The sequence below is a fragment of the Bubalus kerabau genome, chromosome 4 (genome assembly GCF_029407905.1).
Source record: "Bubalus kerabau isolate K-KA32 ecotype Philippines breed swamp buffalo chromosome 4, PCC_UOA_SB_1v2, whole genome shotgun sequence".
Taxonomy (NCBI): domain Eukaryota; kingdom Metazoa; phylum Chordata; class Mammalia; order Artiodactyla; family Bovidae; genus Bubalus; species Bubalus kerabau.
In genome coordinates, this window is record NC_073627.1 from 88013805 (window position 1) to 88028085 (window position 14281).

General features: G+C 42.8%; 1 protein-coding gene across 1 annotated transcript; it reads right to left on the bottom strand.

Moving 5' to 3' along the window:
- Positions 1-900: 900 nt before the first annotated feature.
- LOC129651488 (interferon tau-1-like) lies at positions 901-1820 on the bottom strand. Its single transcript, XM_055580185.1, has one exon. It carries the CDS (start codon positions 1486-1488, stop codon positions 901-903), a length of 588 nt encoding a protein of 195 aa, XP_055436160.1. The 5' UTR covers positions 1489-1820.
- Positions 1821-14281: the final 12461 nt, after the last annotated feature.

The window sequence follows — 14281 nt, forward strand, 5'->3', positions numbered from 1 at the left end:
AGGTCTCTGGCATTGCAGGCAGATTCTTTACCAACTGAACCACCAGGGAAGCCCAGGAATACTTGAGTGGTTAGGTAGCCCATCCCTTCTCAAAGGGATTTTCCTCACCCAGGAATCAAACAGGAGTCTTCAGCTCTGCAGGCCATTCTTTACCAGCTGAGCTACCGGGGAAGCCTTGCAGGCAGCTTAGAAAGATGTATAATATTATTTGTCTTTCCAGCATCATTTGGACCTAAAGCATCCTGTGTGAGGACATTCTTTTCCTTTACTTCTCTTTGCAGTCTTTAGTATAATTGATATAAAATACTACTGTTTTTATGTCCTCTTCTCTGTAAGACTGAGAGTTTCCATGCAGTAGGAACTACATTGGCTTTATTCACTTGTATTCCTTGTGACAATTACACCTTCTGTCACGTAGGTACTCAATGTATATGCATCATATGAATGGAATGAATGAATAAACAAATGTAACCACCCATTCTTTAATAAAGTTTTAAAATGGGGGCGTGGATTTTCACTTTTGAGTAAAGAAACTCATTTCTTTGATTTAGTAAATAGAACAAAGGACAAATTTAATAACACAAAATTATAAACATGTTTTAGAAATTTTAATAGATGTACAAATGAAATGTAACTTTACAAATTTCCTAATATTTTAAGTATGTTAGGTGCAAGAAGGAATACATAAATCAGGAATAGGTAACATCAGGGGAGGTATCACTTAAAGACTCATGCCCCTACAGCTGAATACTTTTATATCTACTTGCTTATTACTGCTGACAAAGTATCGGCTAAAGTAATTCAATGAATTCAGTGGCTGAAGCAGAAATCAGAGTCTTCTGAAATGAACCCAGGTGAGTGTACGAGGGTGATGTGGCATCTTAGTTGGCAAGAGTCATCTCAAGGTGAGTTCAGATCTCCACCCATCTTTCTTAACCTTTTTTGCAAGGTGGTTGATGAAGAGAGGGCTCTCATCATCTCCACTCTGATGATTTCCCAGGCGCAGTCGCTGTATTCATTCTCTTTCAGGAAGACATGGATGCCCTGGAAGTACTTCTTCACGGTCAGAATGGGGCCCATCCTTCCCAGGTCAGAGTCTTTCTCTCCTGTCACCGGGCCCAGGCAGGCGTCCAGGTCCTCCAGCTGCTGTTGGAGTCCAGTGCGGAGCTGCTCCAGGAGGATGGTGTTCCAGGCAGCAGACGAGCGCTCTGTGTGGAAGAGGTTGAAGCACTGCTGGAGCATCTCGTGGAGCACAGAGATAGCCTGATCCTTCTGGAGCTGGTCGCCCTCCACCATCTCCTGAGGAAGACCAAAGTCTTTTCTGTCCTGCAGACAGGGATGAGGGGAGAGTCTGTTCATTCGGGCCAGGAGCCTGAGGTTCTCCCTGGCATCCAGCATGTGTCTCTGAGACAGGTAACAACCAAGAGATTCTGCCGGGCCATAGCTGACCAGCACCAGGGTCATCAGTAGAGAGAGCATGAAGGCCATGGGGAAGATGTGGCTGCTGCTGGGCTGGCTGAGATGGGGTCTGGGTGAACCTTCAGGTAGGTTCTCTGATGATGATCGTTCTAAGCAAGGCTTTTAAATAGGGAAGACGGTACTCATTATCCAAAAATTTCTCTCTCACTTCCTGTTTGTGTTTTCGTTTAGATATTTTCTATTTGACCTAGGGAAATATAGTCAATCTAAACTTTTAATTTTTACAGTAGAAGTTTAATTTTCCCAATAAAATTTGGATTTGTCAATGTAAATGTATATCAATTAAATGAGAAACTAAATAAAGGCTGAAGTTATGTAAGTATGGAAAGACTTATAGATGTGTACATAGTTATTACGTAGAAATTTAGGTATAATATATATAAACATTCCTTTTGTTTATCTTATGTCAGGAACATAATTTTCCGTTGATTCTTAACTGCATTTTTCCCTCCTTATCTTACACATAGGAATGCAGAATCACTCAGGCCATATTGATGTTTGTATTTTCTTTTCTGCCTCACAGAGGATAAGCTTGTAATTAAGGGTGAATGAACTACTCAGTTGTTTCTGTTCTTTTGAGAACATTCATTCAGTTTCCTGAGATTACATTTCACTGGGGCCACAAGATCCCGAGAGTGAAGTATTTCCCGCCATATCAGTAAACCAGGATGACACAGTCATCAAGAGTTTCCAGCCCTCCAGGGCACTCAGGGAGGGGGAATACACCTGTGGGCTCAGTTCAGTTCAGTCATTCAGTCGTGTCCCACTCTTTGTGACCCCATGAATTGCAGCACGCCAGGCCTCCCTGTCCATCACCTACTCCCAGAGTTCACCCAACCTCACGTGCATCAAGTCGGTGATGCCATCCAGCCATCTCATCCTCTGTCGTCCCCTTCTCCTCCTGCCCCCAATCCCTCCCAGCATCAGAGTCTTTTCCAATGAGTCAACTCTTCGCATGTGGTGGCCAAAGTATTGGAGTTTCAGCTTTAGCATCAGTCCTTCCAAAGAACACCCAAGACTGATCTCCTTTAGGATGGACTTGTTGGATCTCCTTGTAGTCCAAGAAACTCTCAAGAGTCTTCTCCAACACCACAGTTCAAAAGCATCAATTCTTTGGCACTCAGCGTTTTTCACAGTCCAACTCTCACATCCATACAGGACCACTGGAAAAACCATAGCCTTGACTAGATGGACCTTTGTTGGCAAAGTAATGTCTCTGCTTTTTAATATGCTATCTGGTTGGTTGTAACTTTCCTTCCAAGGAGTAAGCGTCTTTTAATTTCATGGCTGCAATCAACATCTGCAGTGATTTTGGAGCCCAAAAATATAAAGTCTGACACTGTGTCCCCATCTATCTGCCATGAAGTGATGGGACCAGATGCCATGATCTTCGTTTTCTGAATGTTGAGCTTTAAGCCAACGTTTTCACTCTCCTCTTCACTTTCATCAAGAGGCTTTTTAGTTCCTCTTCACTTTCTGCCATAAGGGTGGTGTCATCTGCATATCTGAGGTTATTGATATTTCTCCAGAGATTCTTGATTCCGGCTTGTGCTTCTTGCAGCCCAGCGTTTCTCATGCTGTACTCTGCGTATAAGATAAATAAGCAGGGTGACAATATACAGCCTTGACGTACTCTTTTCCTATTTGGAACTAGTCTATTGTTCCATGTCCAGTTCTAACTGTTGCTTCCTGACCTGCATATAGATTTCTCAATAGGCAGGTCAGCTGGTCTAGTATTCCCATCTCTTTCAGAATTTTCCACAGTTTATTGTGATCCACACAGTCAAAGGCTTTGGCATAGTCAATAAAGGAGAAATAAATGTTTTTCTGGAACTCTCTTCCTTTTTCCATGATGGGAATTTGGTTGTTGGCCATTTGATCTTTGGTTCCTCTGCCTTTTCAACAGCTACCAAATTGCAGCTGCTCTCTAAGGTGAGCGCAAGGCAACTCAGGATGTGAAAAAAGTGCAAGATGCAAGAAAATGCAAGGAAAAATGCCCCAGGAGAGCTGAGATTCAGGAAAGGAATGTTTTCAGTGAGCCCAGACACTTGCCTCTTCCCACACAAAGGAAAAGTGCTAAGTTCCCTAACTTAAGATAGCTGCTTTTCTTAAATTCTCAAAAATACTTTGATGTTCAGACTACCTCCCCTTTCTTGCAAACTCCTATATAACCTGACTCTTCCCCTCTCCTCCTTGGAGCAATCTCTCAGGGTGAATTTATATACTGCCTCCCCAATTCCCATCAAATAAAGCATAACTTTCAACTTTTAGGCTGTCATTATTTCTTTATGTTTTTTAAATTAACTTATTTATTTTAATTGGAGGCTACTTACTTTACAATATTGTATGGGTTTTGCCATACATTGACATGAATCACCCATGGGCGTACACGTGTCCCCCATCCTGAACACCCCTCCCGCCACCCTCTCTGTCCCATTCCCTCAGTGTGGTCCCAGCGCACCAGCCCTGAGCGCCTTGTCGCATTCATCGCACTGGGACTGGCGATCTACTTCACATACGGTAAATTACATATTTCAATGCTATTCTCTCAAATCATCCCACCCTCACCTTCTCGCACGGAGTCCAAAATTCTGTTCCTTGCATCTATGTCTCTTTTGCTGTTTTTCTTTCTGACTTACTTCACTGTGTATAATAGGCTTCAGATCAACAGTCAGGAACAATATACAAGACATGATGGTTTCTTTCAACCTGCTTTTTATGGTAGATCTATAGTCTTCCACAGGCTGTGCCAATACCCCCACCAGTAATCCTGCTTCTTTTCTGGTGCATGTATGTTGAAGATTCTAATTCCAAGATAATTAATTGCCTTTCCAGCACCACTCACTCACAAGGTGGTTATCACCTCTAGTAGCACTTTTCCTCTGGAATAACAGTGTCCTCAACCAAACTCTCTGAGCCTCACCCATGAGGGCAGGCTAACTGCATCCTGAGAACTTCAGAATTCTACTGTGGAGGGACTTGTCTCTTTGTTTGCAAAATCATTCATCTTCCAGCATCCCCACCCTCTCCCATGCAGTGTTTGTGTGAAGGAAGGGAGTTCTCAGTGATGACCTCCTCTTCTCCTGATCCATGTCCCCAGTTATCAAGTGTCAGCACCCCTCAGATGCTGAGAGCTAAAGTGTGGAAAGCTAAGTAGGTGGAGGCATTATCCAATGGCAATTGTTACACCTTTGGTAGACAATTTTTATTTTGCCACTACAACTTTTATCATTCAAGTCTTTTACTTAAAGTGTTCAAGATATGTTTTGCTCAGAATTTCTGCGTCGGGTATAGAGAATTCAGTGATGATGTAATGTAATATCAAAAGCTTCTGTCCCAGAAATCAGTGCCCTTCAGTTGTTCATTCAGTCTACATCTTTCTGTTGGGCTGTCTTGTTGATCCATCTCTGTCTTGTGCTCAGAATGCAAAGCAGCGAGGCCCAGGCTATGTCAGGGAGTCACAGCCTTGTTTCTATACTTATTCTTGATGTTTTGTTTTAAATTTAAAGAACAGCAAAAAAAATTTAAGAACTTATTTTTTGCATATTGATTTACTGGCCAGTTTGTCTCTCTCCTGCTGCGTTCCTTTACATTTCATCCTAGGGTTAATGAAAAAGGAAGGAAAAGAATGGCAGAGGGCGTCACCATATTTTCTGTGATTTTTAAGACGAGAGATTTTTTGTTTCTCATGTCAACTTTCCTGAAAGACAAAACTTGATGGCTGTTTGTGGACAAAAATAAAACAAATATAATTTTGAAGTCCATGACAGAGAATATAGACAAATGTCTTTTTTGCTGGCGCTATGGCAAAGTGTAAGTTAAATCTAAAGAAGGTCAACCAAAAAATGGAAGGAATCATAATATTTGAAAGTTGTCAAACAGTCTCAAAGACAGCCATGTGCACGTGCTAAGTCGCTTCAGTCATGTCTGTCTCTTTGTGACCCTGTGGACAGGCTCCCCTGTCCATGGGATTCTCCAGGCAAGAATACCTGAGTGGGTTACCATTTCCTCTTCCAGGGAATGCTCCTGACCCAGGCATCAAAGCCTGGTCTTCATGTCTCCTGGATTGGCAGGCAGGTTCTTTACCACTGGTGTCACCTGGGAAGCCTCCACAAAGATGGCCATGTGAGACCAAAAACTGTACATGTAGTCGTGCCCCCAAAAGGGGCCCCAAATGCTGAAGGAAGAAGAAAAGGAACAACACTTCTTTAACACATGAATTAGCGAGCCCTCTCCTTTGTCAGTTGGAGAGAAGCAATCTAAAGACAAGTCTGTAAATTGAGGCAGAGATTTGATAGATCTAGGCTAAGTTGAAGCCCTTCTCCACTCTCTAAGCAAACGCACGCACACACACAGGCATGCACACACACGCACATGCACATCATGGTTAATTCCTGAATTACAATTAGATTTCTTTAATAGTTCTCAATTCTACCTAAATAGACACATCCCAGGCTATTGGTTGGCACAGTTGTGTTCTCTGAAATCCCTTTATTTGTGTCTGTGTTCTCTCTTACTCCTGAGGATAATGGAAGGGATGCAAGTGCAGTTATTATTCAAAGGGAATAGTAAACTTAAAGCAAGGCTTTAAATAGGGAAGACAGTACTCATTTTCAGAAGTTTTCTCTCTCACGTCCATTTTGTGTTTTCATTTAGACATTTTCTATTTGACCCAGAAAATGTAATGAATCTATAGTTTTAATTCTTACAATAGAAGTTCAGGTTTCCCCCTAAACCTTGGATTTGTCACTCCAAATGGATATCATATACATGAGAAACTAAATAAAAGTTGACATTATCTAGGGATGTAAAGACTTATACACATGTACATACTTAAGTACACATATTTAATATATGTAAAGATTCCTTTTCTTTGTGTCAGGAACAAAATTTTTCCTTGACTCTGAAGTGCATTTTTTCTCTCCTTACCTTATACATAGGTCAGAGTCCCTCAGCTCCTATAGGTTTCTGTATTTTGTTTTCTATTTTAATCAAAGCAGAGGCTTATGAGTATTATTAGTGCATGAGCTAATCGGGTGTTTCTGTTCTTTTGAGAACATTCATTCAGGTTCCTGAGGTTTCATTTCACGGGACCACAGGAGATGAGGAATGGGGTGTTTCCCGCCATATCAGTAAACCAGGATGACATAGTCATCAGAGTTTCCAGCCACACTGGCAACCCACTCCAGTACTCTTGCCTGGAAAATCCCAGGGATGGAGGAGCCTGGTGGGCTGCAGTCCATGGGGTCGCAAGGAGTCGGACACGACTGAGCGATGTCACTTTCACCTTTCACATTCATGCATTGGAGATGGAATGGCAACCCACTTCAGTGTTCTTGCCTGGAGAATCCCAGGGATAGGGGAGCCTGGTGGGCTGCTGTCTATGGGGTCACACAGAGTCGGACACGACTAAAGCGACTTTGCATGGTGCTCAGGAAGGAGGAATATACCCGTGGTCTGACAGCTATCAGATTGCCGCCACTCCCTAAGGTGAACCCAAAGGAACTCAGGATGTGAAAAATGCAAGGCTCATGGCCCCAGGATAGGTAAGGTGCATGAACAGAATGATTTCAGTGAACTCAGACTCTTGCATCTTCCCATACATAGCAAAGTGCTAAATTCCTTAATTTGAGATATCTGGTTTTCTCTACTTCAGAAAAATACCTTTGAGGTTCAAACTACCTGCCCTTTCTTGCAAACTTCTATACAACCTGGCCTCTACCCCCAGTTCCTTGGAGCGCTTCTCTCCGGGTGACTTGAAACACTGTCTCCTGAATTCCTACCAAATAAAACATAACTCTCGACTTTTAGGTTGTGACTTTTTCTTCAAGTTGACAGTCAGGAATAATATACTAGACATCACTGTTTCCACCTTTTTTTTTTTTTTTTTATGGTAGATCTATAGTCCTCTACAGACTGTGTCAATACCCCACCAGGAATCCTAGTTCTTTCTAGTGCACTTAAATGTGAAGATTCTAAACAAAGTTAATTAATTGTATTTCCAACACTGCCTCACTTACAAGGTATAGTTTTCACCTCTAATAGCACTTTTCATCTGGAATGACAGTGTCCTCAGCCCAGACTCTCTGGAACTCACTCGTGTGGGCAGGCTTACCACATCCTGAACTTCAGAATTCTACTGTGGAGGGAGCTTGTCTCTTTGTTTGCAAAATCATTCATTTTCCAGGGTCCCTACTCTCCCTAGAGTGTTCCTGTGAAGGACCCGAGTTCTCAGTAATGACCTTTTCTGACCTGTGTCCCCAGGTATCAAGGGTCAGCAGTCCTCCGATAGTGAGAGATAAAGTGTGTTTCTGTCTATGTAGGTGGAGGCATGATCCAATTGCAATAGTTACACCTTTAGTAGGCAATTTTTATTTTGCCACTACAGCTTTTATCGCTCAACTCTTTTACTTAAAGTGTTGAACATTTGTTTATCTCAGAATTTCTGAGTTGGTTATAGGGAATTCAGTGATGGTGTTATGTACTAATAGAAGCATAAAAGTGATGGGAAAAAGTGACCTTTACTTGTTCATGCGGTACATCCGTCTGTTGGGCTGACTTGTCTTTCCATTTCTGTCTCATGCTCAGAATGCAGAGCCATGAGGCCCAGGCTGTGTGAGGGAGAAATAGCTTTGTTTCTTTACAAACTCATGATGTTTCATTTTAAATTTAAATAACAACAAAAGATTTAGGACTTATATTTTACATAGTGATTTGCTGGTCGGTGTTTGCTTCTCTCCTCCTGGGTTGGTTCCATTTCATCCTCGGTTAATACAAAGGGAAATAAAAGAATGGCAGAGGGGCTTCACCTCATTTTCTGTGATCTTCAAGACTTGAGATATTTTGTTTCTTCTTTCAACTTACTTAGAAAGCATAACTATAGTTGTTTGTGGAGAAAATAAAACATTTGTATATCTGAACATAAAACATATGTATATCTGTCATGAAAGTGAAGAAAGATAAGTGACTTTTCAGCTGACAAAATAGCAACATGTAAGTTAAATCTAAAAAAAAGCTCAGCAACAAAAGAAAAAAAAAAAAAAAAAAAAAAAAAAAAAAGCTCAGCCAAACAGTGGAAGAATCATACTATTTGAAGGATGTTAAACAGTCACAAGACAGTCATGTGTGCCTGCTGAGTTGCTTCAGTCATGTCTGACTCTTTGAGACCCAGTGGACAGCCTCTCTCGTCCGTGGGATTCTTCATGCAAGAGTACTGGAGTGGGTTGCCATTTCCTCCTCCGGAGGATCTTCCTGACCCAGGGATCAAACCCAGGTCTCTTATGTCTCCTGCAGTGGCAGGTGGGTTCTTTAGCACCAGTGCCACCTGGGGAGCCCCCACAAAGACAGCCAGATGAGTCCAAAAATTATCCACGTAGTCTTGCCCCAAAAGTGTCCCCAAAGTGTTGAAGAAAGAAAGAAAAAAAAAGAACAAAAGTTACTTAACATACAGGAGAAGGAAATGACAATCCGCTCCAGTTTTCTTGTCTGGAGAATTCCATGAACCGAGGAGCCCAGCAGGTACAGTCCATTTCAGTTCAGTCACTCAGTCGTGTCTGACTTATTGTAACCCTATGGACTGCAGCACGCCAGGCTTCCCTGTCCATCACCAACTCCAAGAATTGACTCAAACTCATGTCCATGGAATCGGTGATACCATCCAACTATTTCATCCTCTGTCATCCCCTTCTCCTCCCACCTTCAATCTTTCCCAGCATCAGGATCTTTTCCAAGGAGTCAGTTCTTCGCATCAGGTAGCCAAAGTATTGGAGTTTCAGCTTCAGCATCAGTCCTTCCAATGAATATTCAGGATTGATTTCTTTAGGTTAGACTGGCTGAATCTCCTTGCAGTCCAAGGGACTCTCAAGAGTTTTCTCCAATAGCCCAGTTCAAAAGCATCAATTCTTCGGCACTCAGCTTTCTTTATGGTCTAACTATCACATCCATACTTGACCTCTGGAAAAACCATAGCTTTGACTAGATGGACTTTTGTTGCCAAAGGAATGTCCCTGCTGTTTGAAATGCTGTCTAGGTTGGTCATAAGTGACAAAATGTGGTCCACTGGAGAAGGAGTGGCAAACCACTTCAATATTCTTGCCTTGAGAAAAAACTTTCCCTTTGTATAGTCCACGGAGTTGCAAAAGAGTCATACTCAAATGAGCAACTGACATGTGTTTCACCTAAAAATTAAAGATCTCTGAGTGTGTCAATTCCCAGGTAGATTGATAAGAAGTCTGGCGTCCCCAAGAACAAGAGAGCAGTTTGGGGCTCTCCAGGTGGAGATAGGGTTTGGAGTTCTCAAGGAGGAGAAAAGAACAAACTTTTTTCCTACATTGCTGTGTCTTAGTTTGGAGAAGGCAATGGCACCCCACTCCAGTACTCTTGCCTGGAAAATCCCATGGACAGAGGAGCCTGGTAGGCTGCAGTCCATGGCGTCGCTAAGAGTCGGACACGACTGAGGGACTTCACTTTGACTTTCACTTGCATGCATTGGAGGAGGAAATGGCAACCCACTCCAGTGTTCTTGCCTGGAGAATCCCATGGACAGAGGAGCCTGGTGGGCTGCCATCTATGGGGTGGCACAGAGTCGGACACGACTGAAGCGACTTAGCAGCAGCAGTGTCTTAGTCAATAGAACAATGTATCTTGCTTGAGGATATGTTTCTCTGTAACTAGAACCTTGTGACTTATCTTAAGATGTATATTATTGGAGTGGGTCTGGTAAGATCTTTCTATTGTTAGTTCTAATCTCATTATCTTAAAATGTATTTGGTGGGAGTTTGTCTAGTAAGATCTTTAAACTTTGAGACATTCTTTTGATTTATTCTAATGACCAATTAAAAAAGTATATAGCTCCCTCCCTAAGGCTAGTGAGTGGGGCACTCTCCATCCCCCTTCTGATGTCTATGTCAGAAGCTTTCTCTCTTTTTATACTTTAATGAAACTCTGCTATACAAAAGCTCTTGAGTGATCAGCATGGTTGCTGCTTCCGGAGCTAAATCTTCAGAAATCAGGAATCCGACATTGTTCACCATAAGCTATCAGCCCTCCCATCCCTCAATTGGAGAGAAGCAATCTAAAGACGCAGTCTGTAACCTGAAGTGGAGATTTGAGAGATCTAGTCTATATTGAAGCCATTCCCTACTACTTGATCAGTACACGCGCACACACACACACACACACACACACACACTCGCTCTCTCTTCCTGGTTTACTTCCTCAATTACTGTAGTTCATTACCTTACTAGTTCTCAATTCTACCCAAGTAGGTACTCCCCAGGATATTGATTGCCAACAATTGTATTTTCTGAAATAGCCTCATTGGTGTCTGTGTTCTCTCTTACTACTGAGTCAAGGTGGAAGGTGGATGCAAGTGCAGTTATTATTCAAAGGGACATTGAGAGTTTTCTCCTGAAGTCAAGCAACAAACAATGTACTGCTTAAGAAAGAGTTAATGCCCCTTCAAACAAGAGCTATTTCCTCTGATTCCCCTTGCATTTCCCTACCCAGAATGCCATGGTCAAGGCTCCAAGGGTGTTTAAAGTAGGTAAAGCAAATGATGAATGTGCAACCTTGGCCAGATGAGCAGCCTGGAAGTGAGAAACACCTCCTGACCTTTCTCTGCACGCAGCTTCCTTAGGCCAAGACATGCCCTGCCTGAAGCTGGGAGTATTTTCCTCTCTAAAATATGAAAGCTAAGGAAGAAAGCTTTCTCAAGTTATTGGTGTCAGTTCTTTCCAGGAAAGATCCTCCCCTAGCTCTGAAGAAAATGCTAATAAGAAGGCAGACTTCTGCCTAGAAGAGCAAGAAGCCTGTTCTACAGACTTGATCAGTGTCCTAGTCCATCTGGGCCAGTAGGTGGCACACTTCCTCTGTAATTATTTTTAATAGCCTCAAGAGGAAAAGGGATCCTGCTTTCTAGTTCATTTTGGCCAAGGCTGTTGTTACAGTATTGTAACAAGGACATTCTCTCATTCCCAAAAGTATTCATCTCAAGAAAAACAATAACCTCTTACATAAGAGTTTCTGAAAAGCCTAGAACTTTGACTCAAACTTAAGTGGTGGCTTTGCACTGTCAGGGCTTCCCTTGTGGCTCAGACAGTAAAGAATCTGCCTCCAATGTGGGAGACCCAGGTATGATCCCTGGGTGGGGAAGATCCCCTGGAGAAGGAAATGGCAATCCACTCCAGTATTCTGCCTGGAGAATCCCATGGACAGAGGAGCCTGGTGGGCTATGGTTCACGGGGTGGCAAAGAATCGACACGACTGAGTGACTATGCTTTGCACTCTTAAGGGGAAATCGGTGGCCAGAAGCACAAAGAAACAGGGAAGAGCTGTATGAATGGCTGGTGCAGGGCAGGCCCGAGTGAATCTGGAGAGCATACAGGGAATTGCTACTTTGTGAGGAAATACCGGCATCCTTTGTTTTATCCCATTTTCCAGGTAATTGCATTTTTTACACATTGAAGGTTTGTGACAACCCTGTGTCAGGCAAGTCTATCAATGCCATTTTCAAAAGCCCTTGCACACTCACTGTCTTTGTACCACACTGCAGTAATTCTCAGGATAGTTCAAACCTTTACCAGCAAAAAACTCCGAAGGCCCGGATGATCACTGGTGATTTTTCGCAATAAGTTATGTATGGTCAGGCCACTCAGGATGACTGTTTTCTTACTATCTGTACATCCTCTACCCACCAGTACACCTTATGCATGTGACTGGCTTTTCTCTGTACTTGTCCCAGGCCCCAGATTTGATCTCTTTTGTCAAAGGGGTGGTGAGGGGCGTGTCCCTCTACTGCTTTCCATGATAACTAATGGGCCCAACTGATCTCACCCCTAGGACCGGCACTCTCCACCCCCACGCGCCTCTCCCTCCTTTCCTATTCCCCACTTCCCCACCCTCTACTCCCCACCCCTCCATTGCTCTCAGAATGAAGCCTGTCACCATGTATTAATACTTCCCACTCCCAGTGCACCACACGTGATGGGGTGTTGCTCCAGGACCTTGCTTCATGTCCTGGGGCAGCACATGTAAGTGCCTCCCATCCATTAACCATCCCTGCCTCTGTTCTTGATGGCAGATTCTTTCTTTGGTCTCAAAGCTGGGCAAACATAGGTCTTGTAAGCCTGCAGGGTACAACCCAACAATCAGTGGCAGCCAGGAGATGGCAGAAACTCCCGTGAGTGCCAAGAGACAGGATGGGGAAAGGAAAGTTATTAGGGGCATCCAGTAGCACATGGGGCCCAAAAGTTGCTGGGTGATCCTGAGGTGGCTCTCCACTAACCAAGGGGGCCCAAAAGTTGCTGGCTGTAATCCCCAAGCTGTAAGGTACTCCTGAGGTGGCCATCCACTACCATAGGGTGCCCAAGAATTGCAGGGGGAATCCCAGAAGCAACAGGGAAATCCCTGGGTGGCTGTCCACTAGGACGTGGGGCCTTTGGGTGGCTGTCCTTATTGAATGGGGGCTGCCCAGAGGTCTGGAGAACAATGGCCTCTGCTAGTTCTGCTACTGTATCAAAGACAGCATTTTGTAATTCGTTAAGCCAGCTGTCTGGAAGGAATTGGTATTTCTCTTGTGCCTTTGCCATGTAAGTGATCTACCTGGCTCTCTGGAACTTTAATGGTCTCTGATCTCTTAGAGTAAGGAACAAAAAAGAGCTTTTAGGTAAACTCTATAGAAATAATTATGTTTTAGGTAACATCTATCTAAAATAGTCTCTCCAGATTTTGGTAACTTGAAACTAAGTAAAGAGAATTCATTGACTTTCTGTACTGTGTGGTTCATTGTGGCGGCCTCTTTGGGACCCATGGGCTATAGCCTACCAGGCTCTTCTGTCCATGGGGATTCTCCAGACAAGAATACTGGAGTGGGTAGCCCAGCCCTCTTCCAGGGGATCGTCCCAACCCAGGTCTCCTGCATTGCAGGCAGATTCTTTAGCAACTGAACCACCAGGGAAGCCCAAGAATACTGGAGTGGGTAGGTAGCCTATCCCGTCTTCAGGGGATCTTCTGACCCAGGAACCAAACCAGGGTCTCCTGCTCTGCAGGTGGATTCTTTACCAGCTGAGCTACCAGGGAAGCCCTGCAGGCAGCTTAGAAAGATATATAATATTATTTGTCTTTCCAGTATCATATGTACCTAACGCTTCCCATGTGAGAACATTCTTTCCTTTACTTCTCTTTGCAGTCTTTAATATAATTGAAATAAAATAATACTGTTTTTATGTCCTCTTCTCTGTAAGTCTGAGAGTTTCCATGCAGTAGGAACTACATTTGCTTTATTCACATGTATTCCTTGATGAGAATTACACAGTCTGTCACTTAGGGACTAAATATATATGTATAATATGAATGGAATGAATGAATGAAAAAATGTAACCACACATTGTTTAATAAAATGTTAAATGGAGGTTTGGATTTAATTTTTGAGTAAAGAAACTCATTTTCTTTCATAAGAATTTAATAAATAGAACAAAGTACAAAATTAATAACATGAGATGGTAAACATGTTTTAGAAATTTTAATATGATTTATAGATGAATTGTAATTTTACAAGTATTTTAAGTATGTTAGATGCAGGAAGGAATAAGTAAATCAGCAACGGATAACATCAGGGCCGGCATGACTTTAGGACTCATGCCCCTACACCTAAATACTTTTATATCTACTTTTTATTACTACTGACAAAGTATCGGCTCAAGTAATTCAATGAATTTGGTGGCTAAGGCAGAAATCAGTCGACTGAAAAGAACACAGGTGAGTGTACGAGGGTGATGTGGCATCTTAGTCGGTGAGAGTCATC